At 46.9% G+C, this 13,463-nt stretch overlaps 1 protein-coding gene and 1 long non-coding RNA gene across 5 annotated transcripts in view; one reads left to right on the top strand and one right to left on the bottom strand.

Annotated features, from left to right (window-relative positions):
- The window catches only part of LOC135057065 (oocyte zinc finger protein XlCOF8.4-like), a 52,636-nt gene extending 40,237 nt beyond the window's left edge, over window positions 1-12,399 (top strand). The window contains exons 3-7 of one of the 2 annotated variants that reach the window (XM_063962963.1): window positions 6,348-6,506; window positions 8,602-8,677; window positions 8,792-8,889; window positions 9,055-9,214; window positions 11,368-12,399. In XM_063962963.1, the coding sequence (XP_063819033.1) occupies window positions 6,348-6,506; window positions 8,602-8,677; window positions 8,792-8,889; window positions 9,055-9,214; window positions 11,368-12,101 (1,227 nt within the window). In that variant the 3' untranslated portion in view covers window positions 12,102-12,399. Of the gene's footprint in view, window positions 1-6,347; window positions 6,507-8,601; window positions 8,678-8,791; window positions 8,890-9,054; window positions 9,215-11,364 lie in introns of both variants that reach the window. The other variant, XM_063962962.1, reaches the window with a different exon arrangement.
- Window positions 5,302-13,463, bottom strand: part of LOC135057070 (uncharacterized) — a 51,696-nt gene continuing 43,534 nt past the window's right edge. For all 3 annotated transcript variants that reach the window (XR_010244122.1, XR_010244124.1, XR_010244123.1), the window contains exons 4-6: window positions 12,802-13,039; window positions 9,939-10,030; window positions 5,302-6,102 (exon numbers count right to left, since the gene is read on the bottom strand). This is a non-coding gene — a long non-coding RNA (uncharacterized LOC135057070). The remainder of the gene's footprint in view (window positions 6,103-9,938; window positions 10,031-12,801; window positions 13,040-13,463) is intronic.

The following is a 13,463-nucleotide window of genomic DNA, read 5'->3' as shown; positions in this document are numbered from 1 at the left end:
CCTCAGCTCACTGTTCCTGGGACTGCTTGGGCAAATCCTCCTATGTAAAGCCGCCTGGTTGTCAGCACTGTGCCTTTACATGACACTTAAGTATTCTACCTGCCTTTTTAGTCTGTGTTAGTAAGAGAGTGCATTTAGCCAGGGGTTTATAGTACAATTACCCTGTGATATACATCCAGTTCTTACTGTGTACTGTTATATCTATTGACTATATAGCTGTGTAAGCTAGTCCAGTACAGTATTATTGTCTGTAATAACCTCTGCATTGTACAAACTGTGACTATTTGTGTGTGCATTGATAGCTGAGTGGTGTCCATCTCGTGTCTTTCACTCAACTTGCTATGTACTGTGTTACCTCATACTGCAAGTTATATCATGTCTGCTTCTGAGGGTAACGGTTCTGGGGCGGAACACACTGCTGGTGTTGCTGAAGCCACAGGCACATATGGGGAGAATATAGCAGCTGTGGGCTCTGGTTCTGGGGGCTCCTTGCCCCCCAGTGGGACTGTGGCAACGGAGGCACATACTGACCCTCCGTGGGCCGCTTTTTCCACGCTTCTGCATACGCTAGTTCATAAACTAACACCCCCTATGGGACCCCCAATGCCGGTACAACCGTATGTGGTCCCTGCAGCTAACCCGCCGTGGGCGGCCGATTTATCTGCTCAATTAAAGAAGTTGAACCAGTCCCTGACTACTAAAAAGTCTGACCATCGCTCGCCTAAATCCAAGAAGTCCTCTAAGCGAGCGCTCATCTCCTCACAATCCACTGCTGTCACTGACACCTCGTCTGATGAAGACAGCACATACACTGACCCCACAGGTTCTAACTCAGATACGGCTGATGGGGAGGGTAGTTCACATGTGGATGTTCCTGATCTTTTGGAGGCTATTAAGTTAATTCTGCAGATTACGGATGATCCCGAGCCATCCGTGCCTACTAAGAAACCAGATAGGTTGAAGCGTCAGAAGGTGATTAAACAAGTTTTACCTCACTGTGACCACCTAGTGGATATACGTCAGGAACCCTGGCAAAGCCCGGGTACAAAGTTTGTGCCTCAAAAGAAGATGCTGGCTCGCTATCCCCTCGCGCCAGAGCTGTCTAAGAATTGGGAAACTCCTCCTCCAGTAGACTCACATGTGGCTAAAAGAGCCTACGGATAAACGTGTCGAGGGTTGTCTAAAAGCGATTTACACCCTCACGGGTGCTGCACAAAGGCCCACTATTGCAGCTACATGGGCGGCAGAGGCTATTGAAGCATGGGCCTTGGAGTTAGAAGCTGAAATCTCCTCTGACCATGCTAGACAATGCTTGTCATATATTGTCACAGCTTCTCGCTATATTAAAGAGGCGGCTTCTGATGCCGGTATCCTAGCAGCCAAGGTCTCTACTACGTCAGTCCTGGCTCGCAGGATATTGTGGCTGAGATCCTGGTCTGTGGATCTAGACTCTAGAAAAACCCTGGAGGTAATCCCTTTCAAGGGGGATATTCTGTTTGGGGAGGACTTAAATAAGATAGTGGCTGACTTGGCTACTGCCAAAACTGCCTGTCTGCCTAATACAGCTCCTTCTGTGTCGAAGGCCAAAGGCACGTCCTTTCGCCCCTTTCGTCCTTCAGGTAAAGCAAAAGGTCAGGCGTACCATAAGCAGGCCCGCACTTCCACACCTGGTAAGCCGAAGCCCAAAAGAGCCTGTGCTGCCCGTCAGCCAGCAGCCAAGACTGATAAGCCGGCCGCATGACGGGGCGGGCCTCCCCCCTGGGGGATTCCAGGGTGGGGGGCCGGCTTCTAGGGTATACCCAGGAATGGTAAAGTCCACTTCAGATGCCTGGGTACGGGAAGTCGTCACTCTAGGTTACGCCATAGCCTTCAAAAACCGACCCCCTCATCAATTTTGCCAGACAGACGTCCCGTCGGACCAGACAAAGGCAAACACTCTGCATTCGGTGGTACAGACCCTCCTGGATACAGGAGTCGTAGTACAGGTGCCTCTTGCTCAGAGAGGCCGGGGGTACTATTCTCCGCTGTTTCTAGTCCCGAAACCGAATGGGTCCTCCCGGCCCATTCTCAACCTCAAGGCACTGAACAAGTTTGTGAAGGTTTCCAAGTTCCGTATGTAAACCCTTCGCTCTATAGTTCTGGCCTTGGAACCTGGGGACTACATGGTCTCCCTGGACATACAGGATGCTTACCTGCATATTCCTATAGCAGTGTCACATCAACAATACCTGAGGTTCGCTATTGGCAACCTCCATTACCAGTTTCGGGCGTTACCTTTTGGTTTAACAATGGCTCCGCGAGTCTTCACCAAAGTTATGACGGTGGTACTCCGCAGTCAATGGGTCAGGATACTGCTGTATCTGGACGACTTGTTAATCCTGGCAAATTCCCCAGATCTTCTCCTGCGTCATTTGGATATGACGGTCCGGTTTCTACAAGCCCACGGGTGGCTCATCAACTGGAAGAAATCCTCCCTGGTCCCTGCTCAGAGCATGGTGCATCTGGGAGCGCTGTTGGACACTCACAACCAGAGGTTGTTCTTGTCTCAGGAGAAAGTCCTGAAACGTCAGGACAGGATTTGTTGCTTCCTTTCTCGTCCGCAAGTGTCGATACCATGAGGCCTAGCACCTGCATTGCCGAATGTATCAGCATTCGACATGGTGGAGTATGCTCAATTCCATTCTCGCCCCCTCCAGAAGCTGATTCTAGCCAAGTGGGACGGCCTGCCTCACCGGATCTCAAATTATCTCTTTGACTCCGGAGGTCCGCCTGTCGCTGCTCTGGTGGCTCCAGGACCGACAACTGTGCAGAGGCCGTCCCTTCTGGATATCCAACTGGGTCCTGTTGACGACAGATGCCAGTCTAAGAGGTTGGGGCGCGGTGCTGGAACAGCACTATTTGCAGGGTTGGTGGACCAAGGAGGAATCTCTCCTCTCTATCAACATTCTGGAATTGCGGGCGGTCTTCAATGCGTTGAACCTAGCCCAGCATTTGATTCAGAACTGTCCTGTTCAAGTACAGTCGGACAACGCCACCACAGTGGCTTACATAAATCATCAAGGTGGCACTCGAAGCCGTTTGGCAATGAAGGAAGCCTCACGGATTCTACGTTGGGCAGAACCCCATCTACCGGCAATATCGGCAATATTCATTCCGGGAGTCCTGAATTGGGAAGCGGACTTTCTCAGTCGTTAGGACGTGCATGCCGGCGAGTGGGGCCTCCATCCAGAAGTGTTTCAACTCCTCGTGGAAAGGTGGGGTCTTCCAGATGTGGATCTGATGGCGTCTCGACACAATCACAAGGTTCCGGTCTTCGGAGCAAGGACAAGGGATCCTCAAGCAGCATTCGTGGATGCGCTGGCAGTGCCGTGGAGGTTTCGGCTGCCGTACGTGTTCCCTCCGGTGTCACTCCTGCCCAGGGTAATTCTGAAGTTCAAGCAAGAAAAAGAAAATCTGCTTCTCATAGCTCCGGCGTGGCCCAGACGGCACTGGTTCTCAGACCTGCAAGGCCTATCGTCAGAGCGTCCACTTCTACTTCCACAACGCCCAGACCTCCTCGTTCAGGGCCCCTGTGTCAACCAGGACCTAGCCCGGCTGTCTTTGACGGCGTGGCTCTTGAAGCTTCCGTCTTAAGAGCTAAGGGTTTTTCTGAAGAGGTCATTAAAACTATGTTGCGGGCCCGGAAACCGGCCTCTGCTCGGATTTACCATCGGGTCTGGCATTCCTACTTTGGTGCGCATCTAACCATTATGACGCTTCCAAGTTTAATACAGCCAAACTTTTGGCTACAGCAGGGCCTAGATTTAGTCCTGCGTCTGGCCTCCCTCAAGGTTCATATTTCTGCCTTGTCTGTGTGGTTTCAGAGAAAAATTGCGACTTTACCTGATGTTCATACTATCACTCAGGGAGTGTTGCATATCCAACCTCCCTATGTCCCGCCTGTGGCTCCTTGGGACTTGTCGGTGGTTTTGGAGGCGTTGCAGTTGCCTCCATTTGAACCTCTTGGTTCAGCTCACCTTAAGTGGCTTTTCCTTAAGGTGGTGTTTTTGCTGGCTATTGCCTCTGCTAGAAGAGTGTCGGATTTGGGTGCCTTGTTTTGTAGTTCCCCATATCTGATTTTTCACTGTGACCGGGCGGTTCTTAGGACTCGTCCCAGATATTTACCTAAGGTGGTTTCTTCGTTCCACCTTAATCAGGATATTGTGGTTCCAGCTTTTGTCTCTCCTGATTTGTCTCCCAAAGAGCGGTCTTTGGATGTGGTACGGGCCCTCCGTATCTATGTGAAGAGAACTGCTTCTATTCGAAAGTCTGATTCTCTTTGTTTTGATTTCACAAACGTGGCTGGCCTGCTCACAAGCAGACCCTGGCCAGGTGGATTAGAATGGTGATTGCGCATGCTTATGTGAAGGCTGGTCTGTCAGCTCCTGATCACATTACGGCCCATTCTACTCGGTCTGTTGGACCTTCTTGGGCGGCCCAACATGGTGCGACCCTTGATCAATTGTGCAAGGCGGCTACGTGGTCCTCCGGGAACACGTTCATAAGGTTCTATGCCTTCGATACTGCCGCTTCCCAGGATGCTTCCTTTGGACGCCGGGTTCTTGTGCCCGCTATAGTGCGTCCCCTCCCATAAGGAACTGCTTTAGGACATCCCCATTGTCCAGACTTGTGGAGCCCAGTGTACCCCGCAGCAGAAAACGAGTTTTATGGTAAGAACTTACCCTTGTTAAAACTCTTTCTGCGAGGTACACTGGGCTCCACAAGACACCCACCCTGACGCACTTAGCTTCTTTGGGTTGATATGGCATTAGCCGCTGACACTTCTCTTGTCGTGAGAGTGTGGTGTATGTGGCTACTAACCGTTGTCGTCTCTTTTCCTGCTACTGCATTGGGCTGGTTAACTAAACTGAGCTCCTGTGCTGGGAGGCGGGGTGATATAGGAGGCGGCGCTGTGCATTCTGGGAACAGTCAAAGCTTTGAGCCTGTTGGTGCCTCGGATCAAGATCCTACTCTACACCCCATTGTTCAGACTTGTGGAGCCCAGTGTACCTCGCAGAAAGAGTTTTAACAAGGTAAGTTCTTACCATAAAACTCGTTTTTTTATACCAGCTAGTGTGTAATTTGTAACCGCCAATATTATTTTTGGTCATTTTGCAACATCTTCTACAGAAACAACTTCATAACGTTTTTTAATTCATCTGGCTTTTTTTATGTGTCGTTATATATCACCTTCTAGATATTGCACAGGGCATTATTTGTGAATGCTATCATCTGTATCCTTTTCTACTGATGTTTATAAGGTTATCTTTACAAAAGTTTTATTTAATTTCCTCTTAATATTCTTTCTCTGTACATTTGATTCATTGTTCACAGCTCTAAGACTACACTATACATGTTTTGTGGTGACCTTACAGAATGTTTTCTTCTTGGGTATTTTAATAAAGTGTATTCTTTCCAATATCCGATGCTCTCTGGGTCACATGATGGCGTCTGTTCTCTCTGTGGTACTTTATGCTGTCTCATCAGCACAGCTGTAACCGGGCAGCAGGGAGCCGATCTCAGATATAGTATCAGTGCCTCAGTCTTCTCATCAGCACAGCTGTAACCGGGCAGCAGGGAGCCGATCTCAGATGTAGTATAAGTGCCTCAGTCCTCTCATCAGCACAGTTGTAACCGGGCAGCAGGGAGCCGATCTCAGATATAGTATCAGTGCCTCAGTCTTCTCATCAGCACAGCTGTAACCGGGCAGCAGGGAGGTAACTCTCAGATATAGTATCAGTGCCTCAGTCTCCTCATCAGCACAGCTGTAACCGGGCAGCAGGGAGCCGCTCTCAGATATAGTATCAGTGCCTCAGTCCTCTCATCAGCACAGCTGTAACCGGGCAGCAGGGAGGTAACTCTCAGATATAGTATCAGTGCCTCAGTCTCCTCATCAGCACAGCTGTAACCGGGCAGCAGGGAGCCGCTCTCAGATAATAATAGTATTATTATCACATTTGCCACAAGAGCTGTGATATATTCTATTGTTCATAGTGATTTTTTTTTTGTTACTGAAATGAAGATAGCAGGAGCAGCAGGAGATGTTATATAATCTTCTTTTCCCTATGTATAGGACATAGTATACAGTCATAGTTAGGATAGGGGTTTGCATTTGTAAAATACTAATCGCAAAAAATAATATAACTCCATGGGGGATATTCAATTGTTTGAAAAGTCAGTTGGGTATCTGTTTTTTCCTATCTCTAGACAGGAAAAAAACAGACACCCAACCGACTTTTCAAACATTTGAATTCCCCCCAATATATGAGTTTAATATAGCTTTCATGTTTGTTTCCCACAATACACAGGACTATACTGTAGTGAAGAAGACATTTACTGAGTATGAGGCACCCATCAGCTATGCCTCCTTTACAGAGCCTCCACCCCACTCACTGATACATGAGAGAGACAATGACCAGAAGATCCTGGAACTCGCCAACAAGATCATTCAGCTGCTGACTGGAGAGGTGACTGCTGGGAATGGGACATTATACAGTAACACCAGGGGAGGTGTCTGGGTGATGACTGGAGATTTGACTGCTGGGAATAAGACATTATACAGTAACACCGGGGGATGTGTCTGGGTGATGTCGAAGTCGGAAAATATTACAAACCCGCACTACACATACAGACACCATTCAGAGTGGCTTCTGTGCGGTTGCGTATTAGCCGTGCGTGCGCACACCCGGACGCTGCATACATTGGCTCGTGAAGCCCTGCGTATTAGCGTGGGGTGTGGGTAAATACGGTGACATACGCAGTTGCATAGAAAGGCCCCCAAAGCCATGTTCCATATTCAATCCTTATAGTACAGAATTTGTACAGACTGTAATCTTCAAAGGCAAGTTACTGTTCACACACAAGCTAATCAAACCGCACATACACATTCTTCTAAAACAATGTCTTGAATATATCAAGACATGTCTTGTTTACGCAAAGGTTTGTGATCATGAAACAGGCACCCTGATCTGTGAGGAAAGTAAATATCTCTAGTTATCCTTATTGTTTCAGAGTGTATACTGAAGACAACACAAACCGAACAAGTCATCGTTTGGTGGGAGCCAGAACATATCCCAATAGATACACATAAGCCTGCGTTTTCAAATTATTAACTACAGGCAGCCTGCAGTCTAGGAAACCTTTGATATAATAGCAGGGAAACACTTATGGATATATATATATATATATATATATATATATATATATATATATATATATAATTTGTGTGTATCTTGAGAATGGTTGGTCATTTCATGTGTAGGATCATGTTGCTTGGAGATAGCATGACAGGGTGACATAATGAACCTGGAAATATCTGTCACACATTGCATGTTTCCCAAACTTGGTGCACACATTGCACATAGTCTCCCCTTTCCCCTCATGCAACTTTTACTTATTTGCAAGGCACAACAAGGGAATTATACACCTTTACAGTATGCGAGGGGACAGTAACTGATCAGAGCATCATGCATGGTATCTACGTGTTCGGATAATTATGAGTAATAATCCGGTGTTGGTTTGGAGAAGATCGCATGTCGTTGCGAATAGTTATTCGCAAAGGCAGATTAAAGGTATATTTGTGTTTATTATGTACTTGGTATGCGGTGGGCATCCAGAGCTGACCAGCAGTACACACCCCTGGATCAAGGCATCGCCCATCTCTTCAAACCGACCAATGACCTCCTGTACTGTAAACGACCATCCCTCCAACCAATCGGTGGTTGGGAACATACAACCCCATTGTATTGTATTTTGGGCAAGGGTATATAAACCTTGCACCTGGGCCGGTCGCTCTCTCTCTCTCTTGCTCTAAGGTCATCTTGCCAGATCGACTAGAGGACCGGATCCGGGTTGCGCAGGCGAACAAACGTACGTATCATTGGGTGTGACTCTCTCTCTGTGATTGAATTGTATTGTATTGTGTTGTACCATTTATATTTTAACTTATTGTAAACCCCTTTTACAAATATATTATTACTTGTTGCTGCTTTGGACCACAACATACAATCAAATACTGGTGTCGCATTCAGTTTCTGTTGAGCGTTTGTATAGTATAATTGCCACACCTAGAGCTGCCTCGTGCTCTCAGCGTGTCGGTCTGTGTGTATGCACTGAGTGTAAGCTGCACGGCTATTCCGGCGTGTGTACGCAAAGTGCGTGCACAGTACGGGACTGTGTACGCTAACTGGGGACAGAGTACGTAGGTAAAGGATTTATTACAGCGGCCGCAGTGGCATCAGTTACAGTGTGCAATAGTGGTTACATTCCAAGAAGTCTATCGAACTTCTCAGTGATGACTGGAGAGGTGACTGCTGGGAATGGGACATTATACAGTAACACTAGGGCAGGTGTCTGGGTGATGACTGGAGAGGTGACTGCTGGGAATGGGGCATTATACAGTAACACCAGGGGAGGTGTCTGGGTGATGACTGGAGAGGTGACTGCTGGGAATGGGGCATTATACAGTAACACCAGGGGAGGTGTCTGGGTGATGACTGTGTCATTGTGTGTGTCAGGTGGTTCCTATAAGGTCAGGATGTCACTGTCTATCTCACCATGCAGGATGGGGAGTATATAGAGAGACATAAGGGTCTGTACAAGGACGTGATGGAGAATCACTGGCCCCTCACATCACTGGGTAAGAGGGGACTTGAATTGATTCTACACGGGAGGTAAGGTATGGGGGCCACATATACATACAGCTGATAATCACATATATACAATGTACTCAGTCACTGTGTGTCTCCTACAGATGGACCCAGTAACAGAAATACCCCAGAGAGATGTCCCCGTCCACTTTATTCCCAGGAATATACAGAGGAGAATCACAGGATCCTACAGGAGGATCAGGTAGGTGAGATATAGGTTCTCATCAAATACCAAAGTGACTGTCACTGTATGATGTGTAGAGCAGCTGCATTTGCCTTTTACAATGATATTGTTCTTATTACTCTCAATTAATGAAATCGTGCATTATTTATTTTTTATTTATTTTTGTATTTTTGTATTATTTAGGGTGGAGGCCTGACTTATATTAAGGTAGAAAATGAAAAGGAGGAAGAAAAGATGTATGTGACTGATATTAAGGTAGAAGATATAGAGGGAGAAGAAGAGGAGTATGCGAGGGGTGACCAGCATTGTAAGGAGGAGGAAATCCCTACAGATATCAGCACAGGTGAGTAATAACCACTTATTACAGAACAGAGTCACTCTCCTTTGTTCTGTCACTACAGCAGCTTGTTATCCTCACATCATGGGTCTGCAACCTGCGGCTCTCCAGCTGCTGTGGAACTACACTTCCCAGCATGCTAGGATTTGCAGTTCTACAGCAGCTGGAGAGCCGCAGGTTGCAGACCCATGTCCTACACCATCCAGTGTTAGTAAAGACTAATGAGGGAAATGTAGCTGTACTGTGGGGCAGTAGGGGACTCAGGAGCCATAGGTCCCTATTAGACTCTTGCTCTCCCCCTCACATCATGTCACTGTGTGTTACCAGCCCAGAGATCTGACCAGTCTCCTCCCCACCCTCTCTGGTGTATCTCATACACCAGGAGCCATCAGCCTCTGTTATACTCCTGCTCTCCCCCTCACATCATGTCACTATGTGTTACCAGCCCAGAGATCTGACCAGTCTCCTCCCCACCCTCTCTGGTGTATCTCATACACCAGGAGCCATCAGCCTCTGTTATACTCCTGCTCTCCCCCTCACATCATGTCACTATGTGTTACCAGCCCAGAGATCTGACCAGTCTCCTCCCCACCCTCTCTGGTGTATCTCATACACCAGGAGCCATCAGCCTCTATTATACGCCTCCTCCCCCCCCACATCATGTCACTGTGTGTTACCAGCCCAGAGATCTGACCAGTCTCCTCCCCACCCTCTCTGGTTTATCTCATACATCAGGGGACATCAGCCTCTATTATACGCCTGCTCTCCTCCTCACATCATGTTCCTGTGTGTTATCAGCCCAGAGATCTGACCAGTTTCTTCCTAAAACAGAATCAAACACAAGACAACTTAACTACACAATACAACTATGCATACCCTTAGGTGCTGTCTATATTCCATCACCCACTGTCATGGTTGAGGTTATTAGGAGATGCTACGATGGAGTTGCAGGAGCAGGTTTTCTGAATCACTGGGATTGGCTGTACCAGTGAACCTGGGTATGCTGCAATGATGTACCTGAGCAGCCCTTCAGGTTCACTGGGATTAGCTGTACCGGTGAATACAGATATGCTGCAAGGATGAATTGAGCAGCCTTTCAGGATAGCTCAGGAAGCCAGGGAGTGCTACAGATGGAAACGGCACTTGTCTAGAACCCAGCAGGTAGACAGACAACAAAGTACTGGCGATTTGCCTGTTCTGGGATTAAGGATTTATACCCCTGGCTAGGTGTTGATTGGTGGTGAAGATCCATGACTGGTTCCTGATTGGTCTTTGGACGGCAGCTGATTAGAACTGTCATGGCTCTGTCCATGACTGGTTTTGGAGGGAACTGCCGGCATGGTGTGTGCAGTGGAGACTGACAATGGGTGCCACACCTGTGGGCGCCGATAAAGGACAGACAGTGCAGCGGCAGACTACGCAGGATGCCAGATGAGCCAGCGGATGGAGGATAGCGCCTCAGAGTGCGGTGCAGGTAAGAGAGCGCGGCTGGAGAGCACTGAATACCTCCGTTTTGTGACGCCCACAATATATGCTGCACAAATGTTAAGTCTGTGAAATAGCAAATTCCAGCTGAAGAGGGTTTGTGACAGCTGGGTAATGTGGTTATTTTTACATTTAAAAGGCCCGTACACACTGGCTGATATATTGCGGGTCCTTCGGCCAGTGTGTACGGCCAATACGTCTGTGAACTCCGTCGTTCACAGACGTATCGTGTCGGCCCCGCAGCACAGCCGACGGCCAATATATCTACCGATATATTGGCGCGTCGCAGTGTGTGTACGGCGGTCGGCCGACCGCCCGTACACCTGCTGCTGCGGCGGCCGGCGGTGATTGACAGCTGAACTGGGCGGGCGTGTATACACGCCCGCCCAGTTCATGACGTCAGTCCCCAACGGATCGGGCAGTGCGTATGCTCAACACACTGCCCGATCCGTCCATAGATATATCTGTCGATCAATTGAACTGCAGATATTTCTTCCAGTGTGTACCCACCATAAGCTGAGTCATCTTGTTATTTTGTAAATGTATCATAATTATTTGTAATATTTACAAGCACTAAACATTGTGAACATAGCACTACTATGATGATTTGTTCCAAGTTAAATAAAATAAAAACGCAAATAATTCTCTTAACATACATTTTTTTTTTCCAGCAGACGGACACACAAGCATGAAGTCCTCGAAGGGATGTCTCATTTTGCCTCCAGATTTTAAAATAGAAGATAACACCACACAGAATTCTCCAGGAGACAGCTCAGATACTCTAAATATACATCCAGTATCTCACAGTACAGATATATCATCTGACCCCTCTAATTTTAAGGACAGTTCCCCTGATAACTCCAATATTGTTACACACCGTTCAGCTCACAGAGGTGATAAATACTTTCTCTGTTCTGAGTGTGGGAAATATTTCACAAGGAAATCAGTTCTTGTTATACATGAGAGAAGTCACACAGGTGAAAGACCATTTCCATGTTCTGAGTGCAGGAAATGTTTCGCAAGCAAATCAGTTCTTGTTATACATCAGAGAAGTCATACAGGTGTGAAACCATTTACATGTTCTGAGTGTGGGAAATGTTTTACACGGAAATCTGCTCTTGTTAGACATGAGAGAAGTCATACAGGTGAAAGACCATTTCCATGCTCTGTATGTGGGAAATGTTTTACAGTAAAATCACAACTTGTGATTCATAAGAGATATCACACAGGGGAGAAACCATTTCCATGCTCAAAGTGTGAGAAATGTTTTACACAGAAATCAGATCTTGTTATACATCTGAGAGCTCATGCAGGTGAGAAACCATTTGCATGTTTTGAGTGTGGGAAATGTTTTACACAGAAATCAAATCTTGTTTCACACCAAGCAATACATAAAAAAAAAACATGAGCTGATGGACATGAAACACAATACAGTAAATATGGCAATCTCTGCAAATTCTTTGGATCATATTTTGTGTTTTGAGTACTGGCACTAGCAGAATGATCAATACACAGTGCCCAGTAGCGGATTTTGCCACGGGCAAGCAGGACTTTTGCCCGGGGCGCCGCCATCCGGAGGGTGCCACACCATTGCAAGATTTGCTACTGCTGTGCTGCCCGCTGTCGCTGTCCGCTGTGAAGGGAACTAGACGCGTAGCGTCTAGTTTCCCTTCATGGAGAGGACCTTTACTGTGCGGTGCGCGATGACGTCATCGCGCACCGCATAGCAAAGGTCCTCTCCACGAAGGGAACTAGACGCTACGTGTCTAGTTTCCCTTCGTGGAGAGGACCTTTGCTGTGCGGTGCGCGATGACTTAATCGAGCACCGCACAGCATTTCAGCAGTGCTACTACTGTACAGGAGGTGTAACTGACCACGCCCCCTGTATTAAGCCACACCCCTATTTCCTGCTGGGGCGCAAAAAACCTAGAACCAGCCCTGACAGTGCCACCAAAACATTGGTACATTTTCTACACAGCAATCAACCTATAACAAAGGAAGTCTATATTACACAGTCATGGACAACAAGAGGGAATAGACATTGGATAGAACGGGGAGGAATATATGTATTTTGTGTTGCTATTCAAAAGCAAGTATTCCTCAATCACCTGGAACTCTAGCATGGAGAACATCACATCTTTCATTTGGATATAGTCGCAGACAACAAACCGCAGCATGGTTTCTACTTGCGTAGAGTTCACTGCGTGAATGCCCAGTGTGATTTCCTGTGTTCTGATCTGGTCCATCTGACGATTCTCCTTGCCTGCTTCCTTGCTACTGCTTCTGGTGACTTCCAGGTTCCAAATTTGGCTAATCTGGTGACCGGACTCTGTCTTATGTCAGATGCTGAATTCATGATAACAAGGAAACACACTAAAATTGAATGCTGACTTAAGAAATTCGAAAGTGTGAAATAGTGAAACTGTACAGATGCTCTTTTATTCTACTATAAAAGAAACGGATTTAATAACATTGTGAATACATTTTTATGACGAAAAATATAAGTTTTTATTTATACACGTTTTAAAGCATTTGTCACATGGTCAAAATTAGGTATTTATACTAGCGCCCTCAGATCTGTCCAATAAGTGCTATTCTTGAATCTTAGCTAACAGTAGTGATGAGCGGATTCGGTTTTACTCGGTTCTCAAAACCGAATCTTATTGGCTATCCAAAACACGTGACATCAGTGAGCCAATAAGATTCGGTTTTGAGAACCGAGTAAAACCGAGTAAAACCGAATCCGCTCATAACTAGCTAACAGAAGGTT

The sequence above is a fragment of the Pseudophryne corroboree genome, chromosome 3, assembly GCF_028390025.1.
Source record: "Pseudophryne corroboree isolate aPseCor3 chromosome 3, aPseCor3.hap2, whole genome shotgun sequence".
NCBI lineage: Eukaryota > Metazoa > Chordata > Amphibia > Anura > Myobatrachidae > Pseudophryne > Pseudophryne corroboree.
The sequence above is the reverse complement of the archived record's forward strand: the minus strand, read 5'-3'. Positions and strand labels throughout refer to the sequence as shown.